Below are 20774 nucleotides of genomic sequence, written 5' to 3' on the forward strand. Positions count from 1 at the left end.
CCCCGGGCGCCTGTCTCTTTAAGGCCCGCGTGGGCGGTGCTTAGCTCCAGCGTCACGCCGGCCGGCGCTTCCCATTGGCTGCCGCCACGGGCGGGCGGGAGTGGTGTCTCTGCACGGCCCCTTCGGCGCTATGGCGGCGGGTCCCGAGCGCGCGCTGCGTGAGGCGGCGGCGGCGCTGGAGCGGGGCGGGCCGGGGGCGGCGGCGGCGCTGGGCGCGGCGCGGGAGGCTGTGGCGGCGGCAGGGGGCCCCGCCGCCCTCGGGGAGCGGGAGCGGGCGCTGCTCGGCGCCTTCCTGCGCAGCCTGGCCCGGGCGCGGCCCGCGGCCGAGTGGCGGAGCTTCTTCCTGGAGGCGCCGCCCGGTCTCGCCCTCTCCGTCCTGCTGGAGGCTCTCGCCGCCCCCGGGTCAGTCCGGCTGCTCCCCGGCGGGAGGCGGCTGTGGCAGGAGAGCTGAGGGGCTCGTCCTCCCCAGGGCTGGCGGAGCGGGGCGTAACGTGGCGGGGGACGGCGGGAGCGGGAGGGTGGGCGCGGGGAGTCCCGGGTCCCGCCGTGTCGCAGCCGCCTCCAGCGCTGCTGCTCAGCCGTGCCGATGGCCTCTCCCGAAGCGTTAGGAGCTGAGGAAGCTGGAGATAGCGAGAGATTATAGAATCGCTTTGGTTTTCGATTAAAATTCCGCGCGGCGGGGCAGCGGCGTTGTGGCGGTGAGAAGGCGGCAGAAGAGCCACAGCGGGCGCGGGTTTTGTACCGGTGCGGAGGCCCGGCCCTCACCGCAGTCCTTCCTCCCCCAGCTGTGCGCGGGAGGCGGCGGAGGTGTTGGAGCGGTTCCTGCGGGAGGGACGCGTCCCGGCGCTGCTGTGGGAGCTCTGCCAGGCCCCGGCCGGCTCGCCCGAGCTGCAGGAGGCCCTGCTCGGCCAGATCGTGTGTCTGCCCGACCATGTGAGCAACAAGCTCCAGGGGAAAAACCCCCCCGTCTTCTTCCCGCAGAACTACTTTCCTCTCCTGGGTGGTGCAATTATCCAGGTGCTGCAGAAGATCTCGGAGTCTCTAAGAGGTAGGATTGCGGGAGGGCCACGCGACAGAGACAGCTCTTCTGGAGAAGCGTTTTGTGCATGGGCCCCCTTGGCCGGTGTTTTGAGATACGGATAGCGGGGACTGCAGAGCCTGGCGTTCATCCTTCAGGCTGAGTTTCATTGCGCTTCAAAGTGTAAGGTACCAGGAATGAGGAGGAAGGCTGAGGCTTTTTAAAATCCCACTGAAAGCTGCAGTCACAGAATGGCCGGGGTTGGAAGGGACCTCTGGAGATCACCCAGTCCAATCCCCCTGTCGGAGCAGGGTCACCCAGAGCAGGTTGCACAGGAACGCATCCAGGCCCTACGAGCTGTTAAAATAGCATCATCTGTGGCCAAGTGTAATTGTGGTCACTTGATCTGTGCTGAAGGAATTGTGTGGAAGATTTAAACGATACTGACTAAACCAGTGGCTTTGTTACCATCGCGTTAAAAGTGGGACTGAGCTACTTTAGTCTTCTGGCTCTCACTGTGTATAAATAGTACTGGGTGCCACTTTGTACCCAAAGACAGATGGTGGAGGGAGGAGGAGATGATGCTCAAAGAGAAAAAGTTAATCTGCGTTTTCAGGCTTCAGTACTTGTAGAAGTGCATGCACCTCCTTCCAAAGGTTGTTTGGAGGATGCTGGTGATGCTCTTGGTAAGCTTGTGTCTGTTTTATCCCAGGTGGCTTGGATTGCTCCATCTCTTTTATTTCTCACGTCCTGGGGAAGGTATGCGTTCATGGGAGACAAAGTGAGTGTTTTACAGTATTATTTTGGGGAGGGGGAAGGTCTGTTTTACTGCATTAGTGCAGAAGGATGACTGTGATGACAATCACCAGAGGGAGTGGGAGACTGACCAATTAATATTTTGGGGGCTTTGTGAGTTGGACTGTACAGGCTGTTCTCTGCCTTCTGGCGGTACCCAGCTATGCATCTGATAGCTGTCGACGCTGTTCTGTCAGCTCACGTGAACGTGATCCATTCTTCTGTCAAAAATGGGCTGAGGGCGTTAGCCTTCTCATCCTATTAAATGCTCTTCTAGAGCTTTTCATCCAGTGGTCTGAAAGTGCCTTCTAAATACCAGCATAAATCGCTGCTCGTGTCTAATGACTCTCTCATGTGAGTCGCCTTCAGCCTGGCTTTGCTTAGGACTTTGAAGCCACTGAATGCAGAAGTAGTTAACGGGGCTGGGGAAGAAGAGGAAAGATGTTCTAGCTGTTTACCGTGATGAGGAATACTTGCAAGTTCCTTGGGCTGCTTAGGTTAGTTCTTACCACAGGACCAATTTAGAACTGCAAACTGTACGTTGTATTTCTTTGTTTTGTGAGGATCTTGAAATTTGCAGGCTGACCTTGAGCACCGTTGCACCCGTTCTGTCCATGTGGTGTAGTTACCTGTTTTCCCTTCCACTTCAGAGGAAATCCTCAGCGTTTTGGTACCCCGCCTAACGGATCTCACCAAGTCAGACTGCATCTGGCAAAGAATATGCTGGCGACTGGTTGAATGCGTACCAGACCGCTGGATGGAAGCGGTGGTCCTTGGTTTTGTCCAGAGAGCACCCGGGTAAGAATTCTGCTTTCCTCCCTGATCCACAGCAAAGGCTGGAATTCTTTCACAAATACTGGGAGAATCGGTTTCTGAAAGATGCTGGCGTGTGTGTGTTTGTGTAGGCGGTTTCTTTCTTACAGTGCCATTTCCTGAGAGACTCTAAGGGTAAATGAGTTGATTGTTCCCTCTCAGGTAAAACCTGCACCATTCCTTAAAGGTCTGTGTCGTGACATGCAGTGAAAAAACAAGTGAAAACATTCTTTGCAATTACTGACTCACTCTTAAAGTTTAGAGGTGTTTTAGAGGCTTTGGTGCAAAGAGCTGCTCAGGGAATTTTCTGCGATTAGTGGCAGCGTGGCAGTAATTATGTGGATTCCTAATGTTCTGCTATTGACCTGTCTTGCTAGGGCAGATGTCTTGTCTAGGTTGCTGGGGAACCTGGTTGTGAAAAACAAGAAAGCTCAGTTTGTGGTGACCCAGAAGATGCTGCTCTTGCAGTACGGCCACACGGTAAGGACTCCGCGTTGAACAGCGGTGGAGTAACGCCTGTTTTTCCCAAGTGCCAATGCTTTTTGTAGCTGGGCTCCAAGTCTTCTTGAAAAAGATTTAGCTCTTCGTTCTGAAATAGTCTCTCCACACATACCCGAGCTGTGCAGCTGTTCGCTGACATCCCCTCAGCTCAACATAACAAAGAGGGAGTGCTAAACAGCTGCTTTGAAATCACAGATTCCTGTGCTCTCTCGGGGTTGATGGCCGTTAGCAGAATTCCTGTACTCTCTGGAACCAAACGGTTATTTGCACGTGATTTCAGTGTTCTGGGGAGCTGGAGACATCTGGTTGATTTAGAATCTGAAAGAAGAGACTGAAGGGACAAGACTTAGGTTGAAGAGATGAGACAAGGACTGGGATTATTTTAATTATTTTTTTTCTTGTGCACCTAAGTATGTCACATTAGGAAGTGTTCTGTGGCTTGTGGTGTTGTTTGTGAGGGGTGTTCTCTAGATTTCGTGTTCCATGTTTGCCTGGGACCGTGCTGGTCTGGTTTTGATGGTAAAAATACGGTACTGAATTTCTGTCCTGTTTTTACATGTATTTCATCAGCAACTGCGTGTGTGTGTTTGGTTGATTTTTTTTATTTTTTTTTTTAAATTTGCTTACTTTTCTGTCTCCGAATGTTGCCAACCAGTCCCTTAGCATGAAAAGTTTAACGTAGTAAAAATGCACACTTGCCATTGCTGGATGACAACTTTGTGCCCAGTTAAAGCAAGACTTGCGGTTTTCGTTGCAGACTGCAGTGCTACAGAACCTCCTTGGCTATCTGGCCCTGGATAGCCTTCGGCGTGCCTTATTGATCAAGGTAAGGTTAAGTAACATTGTTGGTGAGGTGTCTGATGGAAGAAATTGTACTGTGTGCGTGTATGCGTGTCTGTGGGGTGCACAGCTTTGGTACTTCTTGTAAGACGCTTTTGTTACTGTTCGTGAGAGTAAGGGAAGCCCTACCATAGCACAAGTAGACTGTGATATACAAATAGAAGACTTTCTGCGCCGCTGGCGCTAGTTTTTCAGATGTAATTGGGAAGTTGTCTTCCAAGTAGCAAAACTAAGGAGGCTTGGATTCTGACAGATGTCCCATGTCCTCTGTCCTTCCCAGCTTCCTCTCTCATCCCCAGTTTGTCCAGCTGGGCAGATGGCAGCAACCAACGACGTTGGTTGAGACCTGTCTGCGTGCTTCAGAATCATTCTTATCTACCTTTTCCTTTGGGGGGATGCAGATATTTTCCATCTCCAAGTCAGCAGTGTGATGGAACTTCCAGGAAATCTGTATCTCTGGAAATCTCTACTGTTTTCACAATTTTTTTGTTTTTTTTTTTTTTTTTTCACTGGTTAGATGTTCTGTTATTCTAATTATCTGGAAGTACTGGCAGGTATATAGGATTGGACTAAAAACATGTTACACTATATGATATCATATTGCGTTTTGACAATAATATGTATTGCTCTGCTTGTAATTATCCCTTTTAGATACAAAACCCCCCATTATATTTAACAATATATTAAATAAAGGTGGTGTGGAGTTCTCAGTTGGTCAAACACAGTACGTTTTGGGCTCTGAAATACAAGGTGAGCCCCGTTTGCAGGGAGCGTAAAGTTCACTGGGAAACATGAAGAGGAACAAAGTGCCATCAGAATATATAGTGTTATGTATGAAAGCACGTTTTTGAAATGTGCTTCCAAAAGAAGATAACTTTTGTGTAGAGACGATCTGTTTCAAGCCAACGTGAGTTCTCTGATTCAGGTGCTGAAAGAGCTGCTGGAGACCTGGGGCAGCAGCAGTGCTGTGAAGCACTCTCCGCCTGAGCAGCAGCAGTATATTAGCAAAGCCATCCTCATCTGCCTCTCCCACCTGAAGGAGCCCGAAATCGAGAGCTGCAGACAAGGTGAGGCAGTGGGAGAAGCAGGGGGTGGATTTGTGTAACAGAAGGTCTGACTGTGAGTAGAAAAAGACCTTGTTTTGATCTGTGGATAAACAAAATTGTCCCATCTTCATCTTGGGACTTACATTCCAAGCTTTAAATTGTGAAATTGGAGAAGCGTATCTCTGAACTAAAGTTCTTAGTGCACCTGAGCAGTGATTTAGGAACCCTTAAGTTTTGTCACAGGAAGACAAGGATTGACTCTGGTTAGAAGAGTGGTGTGATTTGCAATTTATAGGCTTACTGTTGGAGCACGAGAAAGGCTTTAAAGGGGTTGGGGAAGGTACACCAAGGATGAAAAGCTCTTTGGTTGGGCTGTGACTGTCCATGTGCATTCGTCCGTGTCATTCTGCTCCCCTCCAGGTGAAGCAAGTAGGGACAGGGAGTTGCCAGAAAGGGCCTCCTGTTCTGTGTTCACGCAGTGCGTAGCAGACTGGGCTCCTGGGCTAAAATTCCCGTTTCTGTTGTAATAAAAACATTTCAGAAAAACTGTCTAGAGTTACTTCTCTTTGCGTGTGGCTTTTGGAGCGGGGTGGCGCAGGGAAGGTTGACTTACAAGACCTGTTTTGTTCTGGAATTAGTTCTTCTTTAGGTGAATAAGTGACTTGTTATTTGCTGCTTTTACTGTAGTTTTATAATCTGTTTTTTATCCGACAGCTGTTGAAAAGATAAGCTTTTCAGGGTTGAAGGAGGTCAGCCTAACAGCAGTAAACCTGCCTGGTAAAGCTGGCCACCATCATTCTCTGTGGGCTGAGAAATACCGGTGTTACCTGCCTGTTTGGCTTAGGTGGCGAGGGGAATTTCTCCCCCTGTGACTCTTGTACTGGTCAGAATTTGTCGCTTCCTCAAAACGTGGCATTTCAGTTAAGTGGCTTTGAAGCACTCTAAAAAGCGGAAGATTGTCTTGACTTACCATCATTTTTTGTTTCGGTGAAAACAGAAATATTCAAAATTTCGAATATATTGTAATGTTTTGTTGACTTTGTACCCCGTGACAAAGCATGGCTTTATTATATGTTGGTGCTGAAGGATGTTGCTGCCGTTGCAGAAAGAGAAGTCGCAGCTGCGTGGGCTCTTCCCATATTTCTGCCCATTACGGGGCAGCGAGTGGCTAAAGATGCGCTCTGAGGGAACCGACACGAAGAGGGATGTTTGTTTCTGTCATCGTTTCATGAACTGTTTGTTTGTTTTTTTTTTTCCAGAGCTTCTCACAAGCATGATGGAGGGTGTGAAATGCCACTTGGACAGCAATCTGCCACAGATACGGCGCCTGGGAATGATTGTGGCAGAGAGCATTAGTTCAAAAATAAACACTGACGGGCCTGTCCTGAAGTTTCAGGTGAAGGTTACTGAAATTTATGTCTGGTGTGCAGGGCTTAGAGGAAATAAAAGCTTTAAACTAGATGATCCCAGGGCATTATAGCAAGTTCTAATGCTTACCTGGAGACAAGGAAAGGCAGCAACGCTTTCAAAAAGAGTGTTTACACTCTTGTGTTTACAAAAACTACTTGTATGAAAAATAGCCAGGTGGCTGAGAGTGACCTTAAGAGTGTAATGTGATGACAAAGCTCAGGGTAAACTGACGATAATAAAGGATTACTAGAGGCTTATCATATTAAATGAGGGAATTGGAGTCTGACCTGTGGAAGTTGGGAGGGAACGTCAGACCTAAACCAGTGGTGAACATTCGGTGAACATTCAGTCCCTGACCTGGTGGGAAGGCCTGCTCCAAGTTGAGATTTTCCAAATTGACATGGGGATATGTGCTCTGCTATTTCCAGTAGAGTTTGTAAGAATTATGTGGTTAAATCACATTGATTCTTTAAAAGCCTGCATCACCCCTCACGTCGCGTTGCCTTTATTGAATTCAGTCTTCATTTGCACACGGCAGAAGGGTCAGATGTTGAATGCTGGGCGTATTTGCCAGCAGATAACTGTGCAGTAACTGTTGTTCTGGTTGTCTAGTATGAAGAAGATGATGAAGCAAGAGAACTGAAGTCCCTTCTGGTGCAGACTCCACCATTCTGTGTTGTCCCCGGCCCTCCGGATGATAAGTAAGATATTGCTACCGTTCATCTCCATGCCATCTTTTGCTCTTCTCCATACCTTTTTTTTGAGTCACCCGCTAGACCTGTATGCAGTATTCAAGATGTCTTCCGTATTCTTAAGCATTATAATGCACCTTATGCTTACAGTGCAGTGTGGTTATGTTAAGTTCATAATTCAAATGGTGGTATGTATTAAAATTGCTTGTTCGATAGCTGCATGTGCTGAAACCGTGCTGCAGTTTTCTAGGGGTCTTATGTGCCCCTGCGTAGAACCAGATGGGCCTTTCTGTTCGCATCTGGGAAACCTGGCATTTGGGCCGTATGCCCCCAGCCCATTCATCAGTAACAAAAATCTAGCACATCGGTCAGTCTAAAGACTGGTCCTCTGGTGCTCTCGACTTCCATAGCATCTGCTGAGGCTCTTGGCCTTTGAAGCACTTAGTTTTATCAGCAGATGAACGACACGTTTCATGTTATTATTAAATGAAGCGGTCCAGCACTCCAGTGAAATACGGAAGATTTATTGCACCCATTTTAGGGGCATAACCAGCATAGACAGTATTTGAGAAGCAGAGAGTTGAAAGGATGTGCCAAAGTCCACAGAAATAGGTACAGAAAAAAATTTCTCCATTATTGTATTCACCCTACTAGCAATGGTTAAAGATGTTTCTTCCCCGTGTGTTCAGTTTCATTCACAGCTTCGAATGCGGTGCAGACCAGTGTGATCCAGTCATCACACTTAGGCTGTCCTTGGCAGTCCTAGGTACAGGTTAGTGCAGGGGGAACACAGCAAATTAGCTAGCTTTATTTTTCTTATCCGTTGCTCTTCTGTTAAGAGATTCTGCTTCTTTTCTCTCCCCTCACCTTCCCAAGACTTTATTCCGTGTGTTGGCCAATCTAGGTGGGAGACTGCAGCAGAAATAATTACCTGCTGCTCTTTTTCAGCAGGAAGGGTTGATGGTGCGAGTGGCTTCTTGCTTGTGAATAAGTACTGTTACTTCATGGGTTTTAATGCTTCTCGTTCCTCAAAGCAGGAATGATAAAACAGATGCTGCGCTGCCAGGGGAGTTGGAAAGCAACAAGAAATCACATCCAGCAGCCCCTGTGAAGCCAGAGGAGGAGTCGGATGCTGAGCTTGATAGGTAAGGGGCAAGAACCTGGCAGGAAATGGGAAATAAATGGCAGGTTCTTAAGAGGGGAGAAGGGACCTATTAGTAGTTGCATTTTTGGCAAATCTTGTGCATTCTGAGCTTGTCCAGCCGAGTGGTGTGCAGCAGAATAGGACTTTGTGTAGGAAGTGGCACTCAGGTGTGTCAGTAATTTGAGCAGTGCCCATGTCATGTACATCCATTGTATTTATTCCATTTAAATTAGATGCGTGTTTCCTGGCATTATGGATATGTATCTACCCATTTTAATAATGGACCTGTCTTATCCTGTCACTTTACCAATATATAAAGAAATCTCAAGAATCAGCTTCTAGTCTCTGGGTCCCCTGACTCTTTCCTGCACTTGACCAGGAGATCCAGTTCCAGATCTGGTTACAGAAGTGCTCTTTCACTGAGCTTCAGAGTAATTGATAGAACTTCCCGAGCAGTGCTGCTGCATGAGTAAGAGCGACAGCGTTAGGAGAATGTGCGTACTGGTTCTTTCCCTTTTGTGTGGATAGCTGGGGAAAGGACGAACATCTGTACCCCATGGTCTAGCTCCTGCTTTTATTCCTTTTACAGTGATGATGATCTCATCCCTTACGATATGTCAGAGGATAAAGAACTGAAGACTAAGGCTCCTGTGTATATCCGGGACTGTATTGAAGGTACGAGATTTTGGGCTGAGTCTTTATCTGTTTCTTATTGGTTTGGGGAGAGTGGTCTCTGTGTAGGTTTATTTTCTTTTTCTGAGCTAATTTGAAGAAGCCGTAGGATTTCAGTAACCTGGGCTCAAGTGTCGAACTGTAATTTCTGAGTAGTTTCAACGTAGTTCCTGATGTCAGTTGTGCGCTGAGTCAGCGGTACCTGCCTACGCCAAGACAAGCTATTGGCAGAAAAAAGTTGGGGGTACATGCCAACCATAAGCGCAGACGTTCTGATAACAGCTTTTGTTTGTCTTTTGATCCCCTTCAGTCCTGACAGGCTCTGAAGATGTGGACAAATGGGAAGCTACCGTCAAGGCTCTTGAGAGCTTGGTTCGAAAGAATCCAGCAGCAACGAGAGAGGTGAAGTAGTATGAGCTAAGTTACCAGTGGGCGGTGGTACGGGAACTATGCCTTTGCCCTCGTGAGGAGACTAGCCGTGCCAACAGAGCAGCAGGCCAGGCCAGGCCAGTGTGTGTGAGGCTGCAGGGCACAGGGGAGCAAAGAAGCAAGCGAAGGTGCTGGCAGCAGTATGGCACTTAGCAGCTCCCACGCTGAACACGACATGCATTGCACGTAGCACTTGCCCGTAGCGTGAGGAAGCTCCATGCTTTGCGCTGGGCAGAAAAATCATTAGAAACGTCGTTTACGGAGCGGCCATGAATTCCACAGACCAACTGATCTTGATTTTGGATTTAATTGATTTTGAATTGAAATTTAATTTAATTGTTACTCCCCAATAAAAAGGGGGATAAAATCAAATGGACTTTCCCTATTTGCTTGTACAGCAGAATGTCTTCCAGGGGGAGTAGTTGGATTGCACTGGTGAAGAGGGAAAGCTCAGGTGAGAGGAACTTGGGACAAGGTCGCCGGTGTGAGGTGTGCTCACCACCACTTGTTAGTGAACACTTGCAGGTGGCCGAGATGCAGGCGTCTCCCAGCTGAGAAAGGGAAGGGGTGTTTGTAGTCTGGTGGACACTGGGCAATCTGTTGCTGCTCATCAGACGCTGAGCTGGATGGGCTTGGGCCGTGGTACTGTGCCCTTCATCCCATTAGTTATAGTCACAAGTCCACCCACCTCGTGATGCCACACTTGTCCAAAAAGCAAAAGTGAATGTGGACGGAGGAATCAGCGTAGGGGTTTGTTCAGTGTTTTGAGAAATGTGTCTCCATGGCATTTCGCTTAAATGTGTTTTCTCTCCCTCCCGAGCAACAGACATGTTGCCTGTAGTCCATACCCTCGTTGTCTTTGCTTAAACATTAGAAATGGAAAAGGGATGCTGCTGTGTAAATCCTGTGAGAAAGAAGACACCTGCAGGGATTTGATTCCTTTTTTCCTATTTTGAGCAGGTTAGCGTGGAGCTGGCAAAAATAGTATTGCATCTGGAGGAGAAGACCTGCATTGAAGGCTTTGTGGAGCTCCGTCAGAGAGCTCAAGTAGCTATTTTAACCACAGATCCAATACCCGTGAGTCCCTCTTACTGCTTTCCTTTTGATGGGGCATTCACAGCTTCTCTGGGCAACCTGTTCCAGTGTCTCGCCACCCTCAGGGTAAAGAATTTCTTCCTTATGTCCAGATCTATCCTCTGGCAGTTTAAAACCTTTACCCCTCATCCTATCAATACAAGCCCTGGTAAAAAAGCCTCTCTCCATCTTTCTTATAAGTGCCGTTTAAGTATCGAAAGGACGCAGTAAGGTCTCCTTCAGAGTGCCAAAGCTGCCACGGCAGTTGTTTGGGCACTTCTGCATAGGAGGGAGAGAAGAAAGGCAAAGTCTCATTTGTCATTTACTTACTTTGTGAGAATCTAGAAATGGAAGGGTCTGAGTTTCCCCTGTTCGCCCATTTCTCCTGAAATGGAGTGCTTTTAGAATGAGTGGGAAGGCTGTTTCCAGCCTGGGTTTGTGTTCATTACGCCTTGATCTTTCTGTACAGGTAGCAAAGTATTTGACCTCCCAGTTCTACTCTCTGAACTACAGTCTTCGTCAGCGCGTGGACATTCTTGATGTAAGTGCTCTGCTCTTTTCTTCCCACTTTCCCTTGTGTCTTTGTTGCACTAGTGCTGAGTCCCTGAGATACAAGGGGTTACCTTTTATTCCGCGTAGGAGGAGGCAGAGGCATGGGAATCTCTTACGTTCGTATTTGTGCCTGGCATTCCGCTCTTGTTCGTAACCCTGCCACAGCAATCCTTCCCCACGGAATGCAAAACATACGATGGTCCTTTGCTTAGGAGAAGCCACTGTCTTCTAACGTGCCATCAGTCTGTCTGTTCAGTTTCTGAAAGACGTCGATCTTTCTGGGCTCCTCTACGTTACCTCACTCGCCGTGTCTGAAGGAGGAGCCACTGTTGTGTTTCGGGGCTAAGTGACCACGTGTGGTCAGTACCTCGGAGCCACATGGTTGGTTGGGCATCAGTGACCTTGCTGATCTTCGTTCTAAACCTGTTGTGCCTTCCTGCCTTCCTCCCATCAGTTTGGGTGCTGGTATCTGTTGTTAACTGTTCCCTAGTGCAGGGTTTACCTCTTTTTAACAGAACCCCTCCCTCTTTTTCATCTAGGTATTGGTTTTGGCTGCTCAGGAGCTGTCCTATCCCAAATCCCATGGGAAGACCAAGCATTCTGATGCCCAGAAACCTTGTATCCAGCTCCTTCCTGGAAGCGACAGCTCTAAGGACTGGAGAACAATTGTTGATGAGAGGATCAAAAACAAGACTCGGAGATTTGCTACGGTGAGGCCAGGGCAGAAACAAACTAACGTCAAATCCAGCAGAAATAGGGACGCTAGGAGTTGCTGTTGTTCTGTCTGGAAAGAGCAAAATACCTGTCCCAATAGCTGCCCAACCCAAAGGAAAGATTGTATAACTTCAAATCTAAATTTATCTTAGTATCTGGCTGAATCTTTTGGTGCAGGGAGAGGAAAATAAACCTGGAACTCCTTGCCTTGTGTTGAGGGGTAGTTGTTGCTGTTCTGAGCTTGTCTGGCCGCTGCAGGGAGCTGTGACTGCACCGCACGGATCCCAGAGCCTCCTCCACCAGACCAGCTGCCTCCTGGGCTGGACTTTCCCAGCCTGCCTGTTTTTCAGGGAGATAAATTGATGGCAGTTTCCTCGTTCCCACAACTCTTCTGTGGTTCATCCTGGAGAACTTGCTTTCCAAAACTCCTCTATCCCTTGCATGTTCATGTTTCTTATCTCTAACCCAATAGTCCTGAGCTATATTGTACTGAAATACTCACATGTATGAGAGGATCTGAAGCGGGAAGTGAGTCATCCAGTCTGGAAACTAGTGCCCATAAGGTGTACGGCAAGCAGTGCCTGACAGTGGCTGCCGGGGACTCGTAGTCTGGAGTGTCCGGTGAAGGGGAAGACTCAGATGCTGCATCTTGTGTCTAGACTTCATTTTTCTCTTGGACAGGGTCAGTCTCAAGTGGAACGCGCTTCCGGCCCAAATGAGTTCAATTCTGTTGCTGGGCACTTCTTTTTTCCGTTGATTCAGCACTTTGACAGGTGAGTGTGAACAGCTTGGGACGTGGGCCTGGCAGCTGCCAGAGTCAGCTTCTTCCGCGTGTTCTGCTTGCCTTGGAGCAGCAGGCTAAAGCCCAGAGGCTGCGGGGGAGTCCAGTGACACCTCACTGGTGCGTGGCTCATGCGTGAAGCTTAGAGAGGAGGGGATTGTGGTCTCTTGGACTTATCCTGTGAAGTCTTGTTGGGCAGGAATATGTAAGACCCTGCAGAAGCGGAGACACGTTATGAAGAATTACCTGTCAGCAGGTGCCCAGGCGGATGATTTTGGCAGTACACCGGTTGTCTTCACTGACGCTCTGCCTTGGGAGGTTCACAGAAAACTGCAGAACTCGGACTGCAGTCATTAATCAAAGCTAATTCTGTCACCTGGACTGTGACCACGTTTGTTGTCAATCGCTTAAGTCTTTGCTTACCTAAGGAAGGCTGAGTAATAGATTCCATGAGGATCAAGAATCTTGTAATACCAGTCTTAACGCTTTGTTTCTAGTATGGCAGTGGTGCAGCTTTTGCGAACAGTTGTTTCTAAGTAAAGACTGTTGGTAGAAGGAGTGATACCTGCTGTAGAGTAGGGGATATTTATTACTGGTCTGGGAGCAAAGACGAGAACAAACAGCTGTGGCCTGTGTTAAGCTGGGAATGGCTGTATAATGACTTGTTTTAGGGATTCAGGCTTGTTGGGGACAGTTCACCCTGCGTAACCACCCTGACTGTTCCAAAGCCACGCGCTGAGCAGCCTTCTCACTGCTACAGCACTGTCTATCTTGCACTTGCAGGCCTTTGACGACGTTTGATCTCCTAGGGGAAGACCACTTTGTCCTTGGAAGACTGGTCCACGCTTTAGCTATCCTGATGTACTTGGCTGTTAACACCGTGGTAAGAAATGCTGCCTGAGCTCGCGGGGAGCAGCAGAGGCTCCCAGCCTGGGAGCTCAGAGGTGCCTGCAGTGTGCGCCGGGGCCTGCTGCACTTGGACAGGCGGCACGTTTGAGTCGCGTGAGCTGAGAAGTTGCAAAAAGGGCTGAGGGAAAATGGTCAGAAAGGAGCTGTGGGATTCAGACACCCCTGCAGTATCTTTTGCTGCTTCTGGTAGAAGAACTGTCAACTTCTGTGGGAGGTCGGGCACATCATTTCACTTTACTGCTTAAGTTTCCTCATCTGTAAAATAAAGCTAATCGCAATCATGATGTGCACAACAGTGCGTCTCAAAGGCCCGTTCTGTAGGGTGGTGTGAATGGGAAGGTATTCAGAGTTTTTGTCATCCTGTTTTGCAGGCAGTTACCGCAATGGGAAAGGCGCTGCTGGAGTTTGTTTGGGCTCTGCGTTTCCACACTGACTCGTGAGTTGTAGTTGTACGCTTCCGTTTTGAAAGATCAGCTGTGAACCGCTCTCCAGCCGTGCTTTGTCTTTGTCCAAGACTAGCACCCGACTGAGAGTGTCAATGACAATGCGTTAGCTCTGTGCTCTCCTCCAGCCTTGTGTTCTTACGACCGAGTATTGCAAGAATTCGTAACGAAGGCGTTGCTTTCCTGTCAGGCTGACATACGAACTCGGGTAGTGTCTTCTAGCGTGGCAGTGCAGACGTGACCAATACGCATGACAAAACTCATCAACTGTCCCTGCGATAGCTTCATCTCTATTTACTCAGGGAGCTCAGAAAACTTGAGATGCGATTCCAGCATTCAGCCCTGCAAAGAAATAAAGACAAGTAGCCAAAGTGTTGTAAACGTCCAGTTTCTGGCTTGATCTCAGGCTTGTCCAGGACTGTGAATTACGCGAGAGTCCCTGCGCCACAGTGTGGCAGGGGCTCTGTATGTGGCCTCTCTGCCAGCTGGTGCGTGGTTACGCTCCAGACCAGTCGGAATATGGCAAACGTCATTATAATCACAAACATTTGAATCTGGAGAGCCTGTGATGTGAGGAAATCTAAGGTAGGGTGCAAAGCTGCAGGCTCTAACCAGTCTTTCTCCAACAGGTATGTGCGCCAGGGTCTTCTGTCCTGTATCTCCTCGGTGCTCCTCAGTGTCCCTGCAGAACGTCTCCTGGAAGACGTGACAGAAGAGCTTTTGGAGGCTCAGTCCTGGCTGGGAGGTGAGACGTGGTGGTGTAACGCCAGTGGTTTTCTGGCTAGTGGTCCCGTCTTTGTGCCGCGGCTCTCTGTGATGGTAGTAGCGAAGTCCTGATGGCGTGCGCCAGAGATTTGCATGATAAGCGTATTTATTGCTTGCCTGTAAGTTTAGGGCAAATACCAGACCAGACTGTGCGTCTCTGTCCAAATGTGCAACCACCCATCTCTTGAAGCTGCAGAACTTATCACCGTATTGCCTATTACATGCAGGCAGCAACTTTAACTAGTGGTAACAGACACGGCGTGTACGGCCCATTTACACCATGCGCACAGAAGATGGGTTTTGTTAGTGCTAAAAATAGGAGGAAGAAGAGCGCGGCCCCATCTCCTAACTTCCGATTGCTGGTGGGGAGTGCAGCCTGGGACAGACAGCGCACGGCTTTGCACGCTGCACCCAGCGCACCTTACGGCAACGCCGGCTACGTTTGGGTCCTGGTGGGCTGGAACTGCGTGAGTCGGGGGGTCAGGTATGGCTGGAAGGACAAGAGGAAGTAAAGCTGCGCGCTTTGTATCTCTGAAGCCCCTGCTGCGTTCTGAGTGGAGCTCGTGTGACTCCCTGGGCTGGTTTCCTTTGCTGTTCTCACTCCTGGTGAGTTGCCTTCCCACGGGGAGCAGGCAGGAAGCGGCACTGACACAGCCGGCCTCTGAGCCTCGCAGGTTGTGGAGCTCCGTGCCCTTGAAAGGGAAGGGAGCTGCCTTGTGGGGCCAAGAACTTCACTTTTCCCATGACATGGTGTGCTCTGAGGAATCTGCTTGTCTCTGCAGTTAACACTGCTATTACCGAGTAGAGCCTTTCCAGGAATGTTACAAATGTATTTTCAGCGTGAAGGTCTGCGTAATCTGTTTTTAATGAGTTATTTTGGGAAGGAGGAGGAGGAGAACAGAGCCAGTAGCATCTTTTCGTGCCTGGAGGCAGTGTAGTAGCCATCTCTTTATGTGTAGTGCTTTTGCATGAAAATCGCATGGTGGATCCCGGTGGGAATAAGCGCAGGGAATGATCACAGTCGTGTGTCTTTAGAGAAGGGGAAACTGTTCTTGGAGCTGTTCAGAAACCTTGAAGAATGTGACTCGGCTCCACATCTGGTCACATACGGTTTAAGTGCAACTGAAAACTTGCACATCCTTCTAGAGCTGCTTCCCGAAACACGGCAGCTCCTTGGGCTGTGCCTTTGCTCTTTGCTGTAGGGCAGTTGTTAAAACCGCTGTGGCAGGGAGGCCCTGGGCTGCTCCAGCAGCTGCAGTCAGTCACGTGAGACTTACTTTTGTGGCTGAATCATGGTTTTGAGCAGACTTGCTGTTGCTTCGTGACTCTTCCAGCTGGGATTTGCAAGAGGCGTCACGTATGAGGTCTGCTGCTGTAGCTGGGGAAAACGACACGCGGGCAGGCATGCGGGCCGCCTGCTGCCGCGCCTCTCGGCCAGGACGAGTGTCACCACCTTGGGTTTCAGCTTAAAGCATCTGCATTTCTCCTGCTGTGGCTAAAGCACAATGAGGAACTAGAAAATGTTATCCGCGAAGCACTTAGTAGAAATCTACAAATCTGCTCCGGTTTGTTACCGTCTCACAGTCCGTGCAGAGTGCTGTCCTTCCCCATGCCAACACGGCTGACCGCTCCTGCCCTTCAGCCTTTGGGCTGTAACTAGAGCTGTTCCCCGTTAGGAAGCGCTCGCAGTGTGGTGTAAGAAACTACTTCAGTCACTGGCGTGGCACCATCTGTTTCGTGGGTGTTTTGGGACATTCCAGCTGGGAGGGAGGCGAGGAGCCACCTCCTACTTGTCCCTCGTTGCCCTTAGTGCCATGATGGACCTGCTGCTGAGTAGCCTCATCTTTCCCGGGGGAGGGAGGGAATACCTAAACATTTCTAGGAAACAGTTCCTTTGATTCCTCAGCAGCTGCCTTGGAGGGAATTCCCCACGCCTTGCAAGCGCTGTAGAGCTATGTCGTAGGGAAGTTTGGCTTTTGTGAGGACCAGAGTGATACTTCGGTGCCCTGTGCCTCCCGTTCGGTGCTGCAGCTCAAGGTCCACGCTCGTGGCAATGAGAACCAGTGCCAGCATCAGTCTCTCAGCTCTTCAGCCTGGACTGAGCCGTCTCGTAGCCTCCCCCTTTTTGCCTTCTCTAGAGGGAGTATGGAAATGCCATCGCGAAGCTCTCCCTGAGGTTATAAATAGCCCTACTCCATGGGAGTGAGTCATGTGTTTGGGCTGACAGCGCTGGGCTCCGAGCACACTGCTTGTGCGTACAGGATATCCTCACAGGGACTCTCTGCTCTTCCAGGCTCCCCCTGCTCAGACATCCTGCGCGCATCCTGGTTTTTACTTTGCAGGCCCATTAAGGGCCCCTGAAATAACAGCTGCTGGAAGCAGCTTCATGCCTTCCCTTACATGCCGCAGAAAGCATGAAAGCATGACTGGTTTACCAGACTAATCTCTCGGAACGGAGAACGTGTTGAAATTTGGGGCCTGCCTCTTTCTTTTCCCCATTTGAAGGGCAGCATGACCACAGATTCCGGGAGGGAGCACCGAGCACTTGTTTAAATTGCAGGAATTGGCAGAATGGAGACTGGAGGCTTTTGAATAAGTGGATTTCTAACGGCAGACTGCATTCACGCTAGTAGATAAGCTGTAGAAAGGTTATGTATAGCTCAGGGGCACAAGCACAAATTCTGGCACAGCGGTTATCCCATGGAACGCAAGGGCGGATGCTTTCAATAGTGTTTGATCCCAACTGCCTGTTTCTGCTACAAGAATGAGCTGAGCGTTTTCACACGTGACCGTCAGGGCTCAGCTAAACTCACTGCTCAGGGTTGGGCATCTTTGCCTTCTGCTCTTAACGTAATTCCCGCGAGTGCTGATGTCCAGCCCAGATGTGGCTGCATTTGCTGCTGCGTTTAGTGCTGGTCAGTGAACAGTAGAGAAGTGTTAGGCGAAGGGCAATTTTTCCCTTTTTTTTTTTTTTTTTTTTTGCAACTAACAGTGGCTGCTTCTTTTACAGATGTGGTGGAGAAAGATCCAGATGGGGACTGCAGGAGGCTTGCCTTGCAGAACCTGCTACTCATGGAGAATCTGAAAAAGAAACTCCAAACTGTCCCTTCCTAGCTGAGGGGTAAAAGACATGAGCTCTGCCTCCCGCTCCTGCCAGCTGGCTGCGTGCAGGCACTGCCGGGGCCTCTTCAGCAGTCACCTGGCTGGGGAAGAGGAAGAAGGGGGGAAGGGTGCAGAGCCGTAAGCCAGCGAACCTGACTTGACATCTGGACTTTGTAGTGGAGGCCAATTTAGTGAGCTATCGCTATCCGGTACGGAGTGTACAGATGCAGGAAGGTAAGGCCAGTGCTGCCATCCTCCCCGCGCCTCCCCAGCCCCCACCCCCAGCTATTTATAACCTTGGCAGGTTGGAGCGCTCTGCTAAAAATACAGGGAAGAGCTCACAGCAGACTTCTTGTCAGAAAAACAGGAGGGCCGGAGAGGGCCACGTACCTCCCAGGGCGAAGTCTGACATGCCCTTAACGAAGGCTGCCGTGTCTCCTAGCAGTCAGCGTTTGGCGGAATAGTTATTGGTCTGCCCTTCAAAGGGGTGACACTGTGTAGGGAATGACGCTGCAGCTGAGATGTAAGAACTGCAGGGCTACACTGAAGTTTGGAAAAATGTGACAAACCTTAAAGGCTCGAGCTAGAGCTGGGCTGTGGTTAGGCAGGAACAAAGCAGGAATGGTTTTTTTGTATAATCTTAGTACAGAAATAAGTTTCTATTAAAGGATAACTAATGTCCAGATTTTGGCCTTACAATCTGCCCCCCCGGCTTTCTTCCCTGCAAGCCTACAATTCAAGAACTTCATGTTCGCCCCGAGTTTTGAAGCAAGTCACAAAAAGGGGAAAAAGAAAAATGACTGGAAGCAGACGGGCTGGTTGGTGTGACATGTACGAGAGCGGCTTTATCAGCACACCTTCCCAGGGCAGGGTGACAGGCTGAAGAGTGAGCAGAACCTTGGTCGCTTACGTTGGGGGCTTCACTTCTCACAGTCCTACTTGTGCCAGGGAAGAAAGTCGCATCCCAAAAAAAAAAAATCTGACTCATACGGAGCAGCTTGATGTAACTGTGGTGTTTGGAAAAGAAGCTTCCCAGGGAGAAGGAAGCTTCACTGGCGCAAAGCGACGCGGAGTGAGCAGGGAGGCTTGGAGCAGGTGACCTCTGGAGGTCCCTTCCACCCCAGCTGTTGCATGGGTCTGAGCTTTGGTGCAGGTTGCTGTAGATGGTAGCTCGAACCTACGCGGCCCTGCCTGGGGCTGGGGGAAGTCTCCCTTCAGCCTGCAGCAGGGGAATAGACGGACTTTTAGCCAATCTCCTGCCCAAATGGGACAGAGATTGTTTTCAAAAGTTCTGACTTCTAGGGAACGACAAATCACTTCGCACCTTAGCAAATCAAAGTTGTACTTGGAAGATTTTTGTCAACTCAGGAGTTTCCACCTCAGTTACTCAGCTCTTTTCTGTACTTGGAAAAAAGCCTGAAGTAACAATGTGCAGCTTTTGTTGTTTTTTGGGTTTGTTTTTTTTTCCCCCTCAAATTTATTAAAATACTAAGAACCGCTTCAGTACAGGATAAACATGTGAGTCTTTGTATGTAGTGCTTGAGATAATACTGTTGCTTGTACAAACAGGAAAAATAAATTTCTTGGTAATAACCAAAAAGCCTTGTTGCGGCAGTGTATTGACCGATACGTGATCCCTGACGAGGACAGAATAAATGACCTAGTATTAAAGTCAGCTTGGCATTTGGTAAGTGTAAGTCGTCAGGGGTCCTCCACTTCATCAGCCACTTCCTCCTCCTCCTCCTTGTTCTCCACGCTGCCATGGCGAAGCTGCTCTGAAACCAGGCTTCGGCTTAGGGGAACGCCCGCTCCTCGGTGAACTGCCTCGATGGTCTGCTGAGTCACGTAGTAGCTCAGGTTGGCGGGTGGAATTCTTTTCTGCATCTCTTCCAGGTACCGGTAAGCCTAAAGTAATGCACAGAGATCACTGCTGGGGGGGGGGGGGGGGGGGCGCACAAGGGGGAAAAGCATCCCCTTAGTGGAGGGCTGAGCTCTGGGGAGCAGCTCGGTGTTGAAGGGCGCTAACACTGAGGCAGGAGTTGTAGCCTTTGCTGAAATGATGCCCTTTCACAGCGACTGGTGTCAGTTCTATCTTTTTCTGTTTAAAAAAAGAAGGGCGTCTCAAAGGCTGGGTTTACGTCCTGATAGCTGAAGCACTGTCGAAACACCCCCTTAAAGAGAAGGTTAGTCAGCACAGCTGGAGAAACCTGCACTTTGCATCCTTAGGTGTCGTAATAGCAGCAGGTTACCAGTTAGTTCCAAACGCTGGGGGTGTGTGGGACTTCTGCCCTGCAGTGATTCACCATTTCCTCAAATTAAAATAAATTTAACAATTTTTTTTTTTTTGGCCAGGTGTCAAATGAAGTACAGTGTAATTCATAGAATGGTTTGGGTTGGAAGCGACCTTGAAGACTATCTTGTTCCCCCACCCCACCCCTCTCCACGCTGGGCAGGGACACCTCCCACCACACCAGGTTGCTCCAAGCCCCATCCAACCTGCCCTTGAACACCTCCAGGGATGGGGCAGCCACAGCTTCTCTGGGCAACCTGGGACAGGGGCTCACTGCCCTCAGAGTGAAAAATTTCTTCCAAATACCTAATCTCAATCTCCCCTCTTCCAGTTTAAAACCATTCCCCCTCCTCCCATGGCTCCCCTCCCTGATCCAGAGTCCCTCCCCAGCTTTCCTGGAGCCCCTTTAGGGACTGGAAGGGGCTCCAAGGTCTCCCTGGAGCCTTCTCTTCTCCAGGCTGAACCCCCCCCCCAGCTCTCTCAGCCTGTCCTCACAGCAGAGGGGCTCCAGCCCTCCCAGCATCTCCGGGGCCTCCTCCGGCCCCGCTCCAACAGCTCCCTGTCCTTCTGCTGTTGGTGCCCCAGAGCTGGAGGCAGCACTGCAGGGGGGTCTCCCCAGAGCAGAGCGGAGCAGAGGGGCAGAATCCCCCGCCTCGTCCCACTGCCCACGCTGCTGGGGATGCAGCCCAGGCTGCGGTGGGGTTCTGGGCTGCCAGTGCACATCGCTGGGTTGTATTGAGCTTCTCGTCCACCAACACCCCCAAGCCCTTTTCCTTAGGGCTGC

At 49.7% G+C, this 20774-nt stretch overlaps 2 protein-coding genes across 7 annotated transcripts in view; one reads left to right on the forward strand and one right to left on the reverse strand.

The window, feature by feature from the left end:
• Positions 1 to 110: 110 nt before the first annotated feature.
• On the forward strand, positions 111 to 19300 carry TELO2 (telomere maintenance 2). 2 transcript variants are annotated; one of them, XM_063343567.1, is made up of 20 exons: positions 111 to 402; positions 786 to 1048; positions 1731 to 1799; positions 2464 to 2611; positions 3004 to 3106; positions 3885 to 3953; positions 4893 to 5034; positions 6273 to 6409; positions 7036 to 7124; positions 8150 to 8260; positions 8849 to 8934; positions 9242 to 9333; positions 10321 to 10437; positions 10904 to 10975; positions 11526 to 11696; positions 12382 to 12473; positions 13265 to 13364; positions 13762 to 13826; positions 14463 to 14578; positions 17609 to 19300. In XM_063343567.1, exons 1-20 carry the CDS (start codon positions 131 to 133, stop codon positions 17710 to 17712), a joined length of 2418 nt encoding a protein of 805 aa, XP_063199637.1. In that variant the 5' UTR covers positions 111 to 130; the 3' UTR covers positions 17713 to 19300. The 2 variants fall into 2 exon arrangements, with proteins under 2 accessions (XP_063199637.1, XP_063199638.1); XM_063343568.1 differs by having other exon boundaries at positions 8153 to 8260.
• The window catches only part of IFT140 (intraflagellar transport 140), a 93193-nt gene continuing 91706 nt past the window's right edge, over positions 19288 to 20774 (reverse strand). For all 5 annotated transcript variants that reach the window (XM_063343525.1, XM_063343527.1, XM_063343524.1 and 2 more), the window contains one exon: positions 19288 to 19605. In XM_063343525.1, the coding sequence (XP_063199595.1) occupies positions 19402 to 19605 (204 nt within the window). In that variant the 3' untranslated portion in view covers positions 19288 to 19401. The remainder of the gene's footprint in view (positions 19606 to 20774) is intronic.

Source organism: Chroicocephalus ridibundus, chromosome 8 (genome assembly GCF_963924245.1).
Source record: "Chroicocephalus ridibundus chromosome 8, bChrRid1.1, whole genome shotgun sequence".
In the NCBI taxonomy this organism is placed as follows: domain Eukaryota; kingdom Metazoa; phylum Chordata; class Aves; order Charadriiformes; family Laridae; genus Chroicocephalus; species Chroicocephalus ridibundus.